Genomic DNA, 11,390 nt, shown 5'->3' with positions numbered 1-11,390 from the left:
CCATTCTATCTCGGTTGCGTTGCCCTGCCCGACTAGGCACCCACCCGGGTGTCTAGGTTACAGTTAGATATGTGTGAGTTCCCCATGTCAGTGACCGTTGAAGGCGGCCCACATAAGCATGTTGGCGGGGCCAGTTGCGGGCTTAAGCATACCTCTTTAAGACTGTCGGCAGCGACCCGTGTTTAACTGTTACTAACATGGCAATGACAGTTCTACGTTAGGACTATCCCCACACTGGTCCGCCCTGCCCAAGGACTGATGCACCTGGGAGGGCGAGGCCGTAAGCAATGGGGGTGGGTAACGAGACAACAATGACAAGCGACCCACGCCCCCTTTCAGCAAAAGGTTGGAGACGAGCGACACGTGGTCACGTGTGGTCAGGATCGGACTGCGCGACCCTTACTGTAATTAGCCCTTATATGTCGCGCGAACTCGACCCGAAGGTAATGGCGCGCCGGTCATGAGCACCGTATATACATACATCATCAGGCACGTGGATAATAATTATCTGGCCAGAGTCACCGCGTGACCCGCCCGAAGGTGTTGGGAGTGCAGAACATGAGCCCAGTATTTACATACCTTATTCGGGCACGGTCGATTAGTGATTAGCTCAAACCGTACTGCGCACCAAATAATTAGAGCGCCGGACACAAGCACCGACCAAATAACCCGTTCAGGTGCAGGAGGAGTCGTAATGCCCGGGATCGCCTAATGCGCGCGAATGTGGGCACGAGCAACTTCTTGTGAGTAATACATGTACCTGTATCATGTGTCTGCATCATAGGAAGCCAGCCACCATATGTTGCCTATTTATCTAGCGCGCGCTCGACCGGAAGGTATTGGTGCAAATTTTGTGAACAAATGCCTGCACTTGTATCAAGTATCTGCCTTATAGGAAGCCAGCACATACATGCTGCATATTTGTGTCGCGCAAACTCGACGCCAAAGGTATTGAAGCGCTGTATATGAGCACCGAACCTACACAAGCCGGCACAGGGAGAATAGGGGATTCGTACCATATAACACGATCGCCGTGCCAGGCCACACGAGCACCGCACCAGATTAACCCTTGCGGGGCGGGGGGGATTAGTAATACCCGTAATCGCGTGATGTGGACAGTGCATGTCTTGGTATCATGTGTCCGCCTTATAGGAAGCCTGCAATTACATGATGAATAGTTATATCGCGCGATCCTGACCGGAAGGCATTGGAGCACTTTAACATGAGCACCGTATTTATATTACCTCTTCAGGCAGGGGGTGTTTACGACATTCATACCATATTACCCGCTCCCCGCCCGAACCGCGCGAGTCCCGCACCAGATTCTCCATTGAGGTGCGGGGGGTTTATTAATGCCAGTAATCGCGTATGTGAAAATTGCATGCACTTGTATTATTTATCTGCCTTATAGGAAGCCAGCAATACATGTTGCATAATTATATAGCGCAAGCTGAAGGTGTTGGAGCGCCTTACCTGAGCACCCTATTTACATTACACATTCAAGCACGGGGAGCATACAAGATTCGTATCATACTAAACAATCCCCGTGCCAGATCCATTGTGCCTGCCGCACGCAGCCCACTGCCTGCCCCCCCACCCTCAACGGCAGCGTAGCCGACGGGAGGGGGGCGATAACCTTAACCAGGGAGCGCCACATGTGTTGCACCTCCCGCGATCAGCGGGGACCCAGGCAGCTCCCGGCCGTGCAGTGCTGGTGTTTTGGGGCCGTGAACCCCGCTAGTCTCCTACGTGCTCGAGTATATGGAGCAAAATCTTGCGAGCAATGCATGCACTGGTATCATGGATCTGCCTATATAGGCAGCCCGCAATTACATGTTGCATATTAATATAGCGCGAGATCGACCTGAATGTGTTGGAGCGCTTTACAGGAATGCCCTATTTACGTTACACATCCAGGCACTGGGCGCTTAATTCAAAATACAATATTACGTGATCGAGTGCTACTTCTACTAGTCCCTTTGCAGGCTGACTCGTCAACAGTCTGCATTAAATCACAAAGTAGAGACTGTTGATTTCACCCACGACCCAAAAATGTACATCTTAGCGTCCAACCATCGCATCATAAAAGTTAAATACTATGCATGTGCAGATGCAGATTTAAAGTGTATTGGGTTCCGAGTTGACAAGAAAGATTACAGCGATGTCACCTTCTATGCAGACAACCCTTGGTCACCCCCTTTGCACAGCCCTTTGATGGTACTAGTGTTTGACCACTACGCCCTCTAGCTACCAGGTTTGCATTTTGACGTTTTAGTTAGGTCTTTACAAAGGATATATGCCAAATAATCACTATTTATTAACTACATCTTTATCGATTCGTAACTTTCGGTAAAGCTGAACTCCTCTCCACGGGGCACCCTTGAAGAAGCGACATACCCAGCTCTATAACATCTCCAAATGTGATAATATTCTGGCCTGACGTCATTTCCTGACAATCCATTGAGTGCATTTCATTGCGGAAAAGTATCAGACCGGTTGATAGCAGTGGCGGTAAATACTACTTCAATGGAGTGCGGGCATCGATCCCGCCACCTCCCGCGGGCCGAGCAAGTGCTCCGCCATAACGGAACTGCCTCCCCAGCGACACCATGCACCTCCTCGAGTCTTTTGTCTATCAAAGGCCACTCAAAACTTTTTTGGGGTGATTTGGCATAAGCGACAGGGTTCCATTTCCCGTGATACCATGCACGGGCCATTAAGCGTGGCACCAACAGACACGTCGTACACTGTATGGTACCTATACCGCATTACCTTTGTGGTATTGGTGGGTGGCTTGCCGTAGTACTGACCAATACTAAATCAGGAAGCCATGCACTAAGACAGCAGCAGCAGAGCATGCAGCCAGTTCAGACCGGGAATATAACACGTATATATCACGGGCAAATGGGGGATATCGCGACTAGGGTTCCCGCCTAACTCCAACCCGTGAAGACACCTAGTTCAACCCCTGCCATTTCCGACGACAGGATAAAGAGAAGGGCTCATAATTGCATATTATAAGCGCAAGCTCGACCCGCGGTATTGGAGCGCTTTACATATTACAGTGTTTACATTACAGATTCAAGCACCGATAAAGAGAAGGCTTCTTGAAATTAAGTAATTTGCTCATATAATATAGCGCAAGCAATACCCAAAGGTATTGGAGCGCTTTACATAGTACCGTGTTTACATTACCGATTCAGGCACCGATAAAGAGAAGACTTCTTGAAATTAAATAATTGCTCCTATTATACAGCGCGGGCTCAACCCGAAGGTATTGGAGCGCTTTACATATTACAGTGTTTACATTACAGATTCAGGCACCGATAAAGAGAAGGCTTCTTGAAATTAAGTAATTTGCTCATATAATATAGCGCAAGCAATACCCAAAGGTATTGGAGCGCTTTACATAGTACCGTGTTTACATTACCGATTCAGGCACCGATAAAGAGAAGGCTTCTTGAAATTAAATAATTTGCTCCTATTATACAGCGCGGGCTCAACCCGAAGGTATTGGAGCGCTTTACATATTACAGTGTTTACATTACAGATTCAGGCACCGATAAAGAAAAGGCTTCTTGAAATTAAGTAATTTGCTCATATAATATAGCGCAAGCAATACCCAAAGGTATTGGAGCGCTTTACATAGTACCGTGTTTACATTACCGATTCAGGCACCGATAAAGAGAAGGCTTCTTGAAATTAAATAATTTGCTCCTATTATACAGCGCGGGCTCAAACCGAAGGTATTGGAGCGCTTTACATAGTACAGTGTTTACATTGGGGCCTGTACCTACAAAGCATACGCGCTACCCCTGAGCTACATCCCCTCATTGCGACGTTAGTGCAGCAGACGACACCTCCTCGCGGCCCCCCCCCCCCACAGTATCGCACCTGGGGGGGCCCAGTAAAGGACGGCGCCACGGCCGCGAGGCACGCAACCTTCCTCGTCGACAGCGCACTATTATGCCCCGGAAAACGAAGCCTGCTGCCTACCCCCTGCACCCTCGGCGGCCGCGCACGCAGCGTGAGGGGGGGGAGGAGGATGACTTCCCTTAAATCAATAAAGGACTATATGGGAATCGGACCTGTAACCAGCAGGCAACATTACCATGGAGCCCGCGTGCTCCGACCACCGCGAGGCACGCAACCTTCCTCGGCGACAGATTCGGCGACTGATTTGGCCCGGGTCACAGCACGAACTCGACCCGAAGGCCATGGAGCGCTATACCTGATCCCCGTACTTACATACAAATTCGGGCACGGGGCGATTAAAGGATTTGCCCAGAGCCCCTGCGCGAACTCGCCCGAAGGACTTGGGGCGCTGTACCGAGCACCGTAACTACATACCCACGCGGGCACTGGGAGACTAAGTGATTTGACCCGGTTCCCAGCGCAAGCTCGACCCGAAGGCCTTGGAGCGCTGTACATGAGCCCCGTATTTACATCTGCATTCAGGCACGGGAAGATTAAATGATTTGCCTGGCGTCACCGCACGAACTCGCCCACCGGCATTGTAGCGCTGTGCATGAGCACCATATTCACGGACATGTCCAGGCACGGGGAGATTAAGTGATTCGCCTGGCGTCACTGCGCGATCACGACCCGATGGTAACCGGACCGCCATGCGTGCGCACTGTATTTACATCAAATCCGGCCACAGGGAGATTAAATGCTTTGCCCAGGATCCCAGCGCAAACTCGCCCGAAGGTCCTGGGGGGCTGTGCCTGCGCACCGTATTTACGTATATGTTCAGGCACGGGGAGATTAAGTGATTCGCCCAGCGCACCGTTTTTCCACCAAATTCCAGGCACGGGGAGGTTAAGTGCTTTGCCCGGAATCACAGCGCGAGCTCGCCCGAAGGTATTGGGGCGCTGTGCATGAGCACTGTATTTACTTATATGGTCAGGCACGGGAGATTAAATGAATCGGCCAGCGTCACAACGCGAGCTCGACCCGCCGGTACTCTGAGCACTGTGCATGAGCACCGTGTTTAACGGCGGCTGCCGAGTGCGTTTCGAGCTTCCCCCCCCTGCTTAACTTTTCCGCCCTCTCTGGCCGCCGCACAAGCATGTATCTTGTGCCCCCTCCGTCCGTGGCAATCGTGCCACAGGGCCCCGTCGACCTGGTACTGCCCAGGGACAGGGCCGGGGCGGAGTGGGTGCAGCAAGACTCACCGTTAATGAAGAAGCACGACGACAAAGCGACGACCTAGATGCGGCGATGAGGCGAGGTGGGCGACAAAGAGGTCGCCAGTGAGGGTGGGGGAAGGCTAAATAGCCTTCCCCTCACACCTGGGCCCGGAAGTGACGCGCCTTTCGCGTCACTTCCGGCCCCTGACACGGAGGGGGGCACAATCAGGAACCCTGCCCCCGCCCCCCCCCCGAAGTATGGAGTGGGGAGGGGTGACCGGGGCCCCGGGGCCACTAAGGCGCCGACCGCCGAGTGGCCCCCTGCGGGGGCCGCGGTCAGCGGCATTTACCCTCCTTTTCTATGAAGGAGATAAAGTGATTCATGTTCACCCAATATTCTGGTCATGTGCCCAAGCAGGATTAAAACCGAGGTCTCTAGGTTCCGAAACCAGCTTCTTAGCTAAAAAAAAAACGCATCTCTGTACTGAGGGCAAAAATAGAAGACCCATGTCATATGTCGAATCTTCTCTTCCAAACAACGTGACAGATTTACTAAGAATCACATAGTGAGATGGGGCGAGAACATCTGCACCATTGTTGTGACGTGGTGTGTCCTACCTATGAAAAAAAAAACATATATTATTTCAAACGCGTTGCTTATCTATGATTCCTTCCAACAACCATGCAAATGCCCCTAATGTTCTGTTTGCGCGGTGCTAACCATTATTTGGTGTTGCTACAAGGGCAAGAGGAGTCTTGAATGAGGTGTTTGCTCAAGGCCCACCTTTCGGTGTAATTGTCTTTCGCGTTGACGAACACCAAGTGTCAGTGGTGTAATGTGTACATTTTGCAAAAAGTACAGATATAACGAATGGAAATATCACGCCATTTCCCTTTGTCCATTATATGCACCAGTTTTCATTTGGCGGTTGCATTCCACGGAAAGCCAGGCTGCACTGCTTTGCCTGGCTATAGCTGATCTTAGGCGTGTATCCCATGTCGCCACCCCAGGCGCGCAAATATTTATAGGGACTATGGGGTTTCACACTAACCGACACAAGGGTCGTTTAGGAAATGCGCACCAAAGGTGATGGACACTACTATTTGTATCCCTCAACATCGCATTGCGTCACATGAGCTCGTTCGCCAAATCTCTGGAAATATGGGCCAACGTTTAAGCATGTTGGATACTGTTAGTGGCGGCAGATCTGCGGCTCTTGTAGGCATTTATTTAGGATTTTTAAATAAAAGGTGGGCCTAGACCTGGCAATTCCCAGTGTTCCTGTGCCACAGAGTGTTCAGGAGTATGAGCTCGGGTGTCCTGGGATCTGTGGAGCTCGATTCCCAGTTCCTGTGTTTTTTTTTCTCGAGGATGTGCCAGGACATGGAATTTCATCTCCGAGCAAAGGGCAGCATTCTGCTCCTCGAGTTTCCAAATCAGGATTGCCATCTCGCTAATGAGTAACTGCACAAAGGCAATGTAGCAAGAGATCTGAGTGATACTATCTATGGCTTTATTGCCAGCCAGCACTCGATCTGTCGTCGCCTTATGGCTTTATAAAAGACTGAGTTCTACCTTGGCCTGAACTCACTCACTCTGGTGACCGGAGGGCCTGGCAAGATGCGCTGGTACATCATCCTCGGGGGCGTCCTGGCCGCAGCGGGGGTCTTGACCATCGGCCTGCTGCTGGGCCACTTTGCCATTCCCAAGCCATCCACGCCCCAGCCGAGCTGCCTGCAGGACCTCTCGAGGGACCTCGACGAGTCCCTGCTCCAGCAGGTGATGGATGAGATCAACAACAATAGGATCGGAGAGCACCTGAAGTAAGGCCCAGTTTTGTCTGCCTAGCTCGGGGGCTGTGCCCGCTCCTTCATTTGTTAAATGAATATACAGTACAGCTTAGGCGCTGGAAGTAGGGGTGCTATAGATGCAGCAGCAAAGTGAGAGGAGTTTGTAAAAGTTATCTGGGTGACAATACTGCTGGGGTACAGTAAAGGAAAGGCTGTAGCATGCCAGTTTTTTTCTACCACACAACATTTAAATTTCGGAAAATTAACTATACACATATTTCAAAAGTGTGATGCAAACAAAGATTTTAATTGGAGCAAAATAAATCAAGACACTTTACTTGGTAATGCTCAAGTGATAAATAGTCTCTGAAAAACAATTTACACACGTTTGTTTCTGCGCTCTATATTTTTACCAGTAAAATTGCATGTCCATGCAAATTGAGTGGCCATTTCAGCGGAAAATGTGCTGTCTGTAAATGACAGTGCGCTACCTCATCAGCACTCTGGATACATACCACACCCATACCATTCTCCTACCGAATGGGCGTGGCACATTTGCTACACGTTTTTTTGTTTGATGCGTGGATCGTTCACAATCTCTATGACTTTATTGATATAACATTAATGGCAGCACCCCCACTCTAAAAATGTTTACAGCACAACTGAAGTGCATTGACCCAAAGTTTTAAATAGGAGTTCTCCGTCGGCACTGCTGAATGTTAAGGCTGCCTAGTGTGATTCCACCTCATCTCTTTCTGCAATCAGTCTACACCTTGGCCTCTTTATCAAATTCTTGCAGGTTCCTTATCACCTCAGCTGTCTCACTTTGTCACTGTTCATCTGTCTTTCTCTTACTCATTTTCTGTCTTTTTCTCTCATGTTCCACGTCAAAGTCTGATCATAAAAAAGTGAGTTTCAGTACTCAAAAATGAGTGCTGGTGCCCATCGCCTGCAGCCACCAGTTCAAATTAAGCATGAGGTTCCCTAATTACAATAACAGGTGTTGTGGGTGCTAATTTTGCCCCCCACTCCTCCCCCCGAGCTAATGATAGAGGGACACAGTGAACTTTCGGGTTGCGGTTTTACAGGGGGGTTACAAATGGAATCCTGAAATTCCACTATAGGAATGCAGAATTACTGGTGGAATTTGTAATTCGAGATCTGAGTCCCCACTGTTCTTCCTTCATCTTCCCGCATAATCCCCCTATAATGTGTGAGTTATGCCACTTTGAACGCCTGAGTCCCTGGTGGAATATAAACAGGTCTGCATTTGTACTGTAAATCCCAGGAAACCTTATGAGCCCCGTCAGACTTTGAAGCAACGCGAAGAAAACGGTAATGGAGATGTAGTGCAATATTTGGTCTCTTTTGGAAAGTGGGTTCCTTTCTAGAGGACATCACTATTCCCCCATGCTATTCTTCAGGTGTGGAGTTAAGTTTACATTCACTACTCAAGCTGCTACTGGTTTCTCAGTAGAAACTAGAGATGTTGAGAAGGCTCTGGAGAGTTTATTCAGTTTGTTCCTGCAATTCCTGTGCGGTCACCAAATGAAGCCCATTTTGAGGAAGGATTGGGGAAAGTTAAGTCTGCTTCATGGTTCTAATACGGAATTCTATGTAGAGGTCAGAGTAGGAAGCTGGCTCTGTATGGGGTGTTACCCTTAAACCAGTTCCAGGATGCTTAATTCCGGTCCAGAGAAGACCTGGCTTGGCAGTTCGGGCTTGACTGTACCCATGAGGCACAGGGGCAAGACTGATTTGCATATAGCTGAGTCTGAACTGGGGTGGCGAAGTGAGCTAAAGAACGATGATGGATTCAACCCAGATCTGTGACTGGGCGTGAGTGTCTGAAAGGTTTCAGCACTTCGTCCATCATCTCACTGTGTTTGCTCTGTGTGTACTATACCAAAGTGATGTATAGTGTGCACATAGTCCAGTGGAACCCCAAGGGTAGGCAGAGGTTAAGTTCAATAGCACCTCACTCTCTATCTGTGGTAGTGTGGTTGAGCAGTAAGGCAGTATCAGAGGACAGTGTTAAGCATTTGTTGTACACACTCAGTCAGCAAATGAATTCACACACACAAAGACTGAATTTCAGACCAATTATTTTGCATAAAAAATATCCTTTTAGGTATTTTATTTCCTGGAACCAAGCAGCCTGGTGCAGGTAGGTGATAAGTACTTTGCAGTAAATATACAGTTGTAGTACAGTTTGGATTTGCAATAGTAAATGCACTTTGTTTTGACTTACAGTATGGTTTCAGAGAAATGCAATACTTTGTAAATACAGTACATAGACTTGAATGGGCTTTTCAGTAAAATTACAGGTAAGTTACTTTTGAGATAACTTTTCTTACTCAGAGTGGTATACCTGGATACTACTCTGGGACATTTCCTGCAAACAGGTAAGTAAAATCGTTTTTGTCAGTGGAATTTTAAGGAATTTCTTTAGGTTTTCAAACTCCACACTTAAAAACTTTTCAGAGAAAAACTGTCAACTTTATCGTATAGCGAAAAATACTGTTATTGGTTTTGAGGTAAGTATTTGGTAGTGGGAGTTGAGGTTCTGGGGGTAAACTCAGGGGTCCCCCAGGGTCAAGGATGCACTCTAGTTACACCCTCAGCGGCACTAGGGCGGCCGGGTGCAGAGTGCTGAGGCCCAATGTTATCCAACGGGGAATAGGGGGCCTCCGGTTGGTGGCTGCTGGCAAGCAGGCCACTTAGTTGTGGGAGCAAAGCTCCTGTACTTTAGCTCAGGGCAAATGGGGAAACAAAGAAGCACCAAAGGTGCACCCTCAGCGGCACTAGGCCGACCGGATGCAGGGTGCTGTTTCGACGTCGGGCGCCCTGTTGTTTTCAATGAGGAACCTCCGGTTTGCAAAGGCACTGCAGGCTTGGGGATGAAGGTATTCTGATTGCGACCACCACTTCATGAGGTAAGTTGGGAAGTTAGGGGTTGGTTAAAGAACGGTGATGGATTAAACCCAGATCAGTTGACTGGGGGTGAGTGCTTGCAATGTTCAACACTCCGTCCATCATTTCCTTTGGTTTTTGCTTTGTTCGCCATAAGTTGGCAGGGTATGCTCAGACGTGAGTCCCTTGCTCACTTTGCCACTGGATTCAAGCAAGCCTGGCTGAAGACGGCTGAAATGCCAGAAACCGGTCCTAGGAAGCTTGTTTCCTGTCCAGGGAAGACATGGCTTGGTAGTTCGGGCTGGACTGTTCCCATGAGGCACAGGGTCAGACTGATTTGCATATGGCCATGTCTGAACTGGGGTGGCAGAGTGGGCTAAAGAACGGTGATGGATTAAACCCAGATCAGTTGACTGGGGGTGAGTGCTTGCAATGTTCAACACTCCGTCCATCATTTCCTTTGGTTTTTGCGGTATTCTGGGTGCGACCACCACTTCATGAGGTAAGTTGGGAAGTTAGGGGTTGGTTAGGCACCGTCGGTTTGGGCACCAAAGTCGTGGGGCATCAGCTGCAGGGATGTCTTCTTACCAGCTCCTGGTCGCGGTTGGGGGGACCTTCTGGATTTAGGCTGCAGGCGTCGCCGGGGTGACCTCCTCGTGGGGTTTGCCCACTCGAGCTCGGGCCGTGGACGGCAGGTGCAGAGTGGGGTGCATTTGCTGTGTCCGGCCGGAGCCAGAGGTTGCAGATGAACAAATCCGGTGTTCACGGGAGACAAAGTCTTTGTGCTTGAAGGCAGGAATGTCCTCCGGTGTTTTCGTGATTGTTGACTGCAGGACACACCAGGATTTAGCAGGAACAGGTTCGAGGGGGAGACAGGCCGATAGGGCTGGTGCCAAGACATGAGGCGTCTTCCTCTTGTTAGCTGCTGCATAGCTGTTTGGTCCTTCTTCTTCTTCTTCTTCTTCTTCTTGTAGTTTCTTATTGTCTGAGGAAGCAAGGTTCAGGGGCGCCCCTAAATACTAGATTTAGGGGCGATACAGATAGGTAAAAGGCAGGGACCAATGGGTCCCTTCCCTGGGGTGGGTACATCCCCTATTATGCCACCCTCCAGTGGGAGGGGGTCATGAGCCTGTCCCTGGTTGGCTGAGTCCCTCCATCTGCAAGATGGCGGGGACTGAGAGTTGTGCTTCACCTCGCCTCCCCCACCTGAGGGGTGGAGTTGGCAGAGGTGGGCACACCTCTCTTCCTCACTTGTTTTTCCCACCGGTTCTCCCGTTCAAAGTGGGGGTCAGAGCCGGTGGGGACCAGTTGCTGAGAGCAGCAAGTGGCCTGGGTAAGCTCACAAAGGCAGCAAGCCTTTGAAGCTTCCCCTTCTTGAACCCTGCCCATCCTGGGGGAGGAGGCTTGGCACCTCATCCCAGGATGTGCATTATTTCAGGCCCCAGAGAGCAGCAGGCTCTCGACCCAGGGGTCCAGAAACATGTCTGGTGGTGGCAGCTGAAAGCAGCCACTCAGCCAGGACACTAGTGATAGGTTGTTTTTCAGGGGGCATCT

General features: G+C 49.8%; 1 protein-coding gene across 1 annotated transcript in view; it reads left to right on the top strand.

Moving 5' to 3' along the window:
- The first annotated feature begins 6,630 nt into the window (after positions 1-6,630).
- Positions 6,631-11,390, top strand: part of NAALADL1 (N-acetylated alpha-linked acidic dipeptidase like 1) — a 362,700-nt gene continuing 357,940 nt past the window's right edge. Inside the window, exon 1 of the mRNA XM_085625455.1 lies at positions 6,631-6,956. Coding sequence (XP_085481581.1) covers positions 6,754-6,956 — 203 coding nt within the window. The 5' untranslated portion in view covers positions 6,631-6,753. The remainder of the gene's footprint in view (positions 6,957-11,390) is intronic.

The sequence above is a fragment of the Triturus cristatus genome, chromosome 9, assembly GCF_964204655.1.
Source record: "Triturus cristatus chromosome 9, aTriCri1.1, whole genome shotgun sequence".
Taxonomy (NCBI): domain Eukaryota; kingdom Metazoa; phylum Chordata; class Amphibia; order Caudata; family Salamandridae; genus Triturus; species Triturus cristatus.
This window is presented reverse-complemented; position numbering and strand designations above follow the sequence as displayed.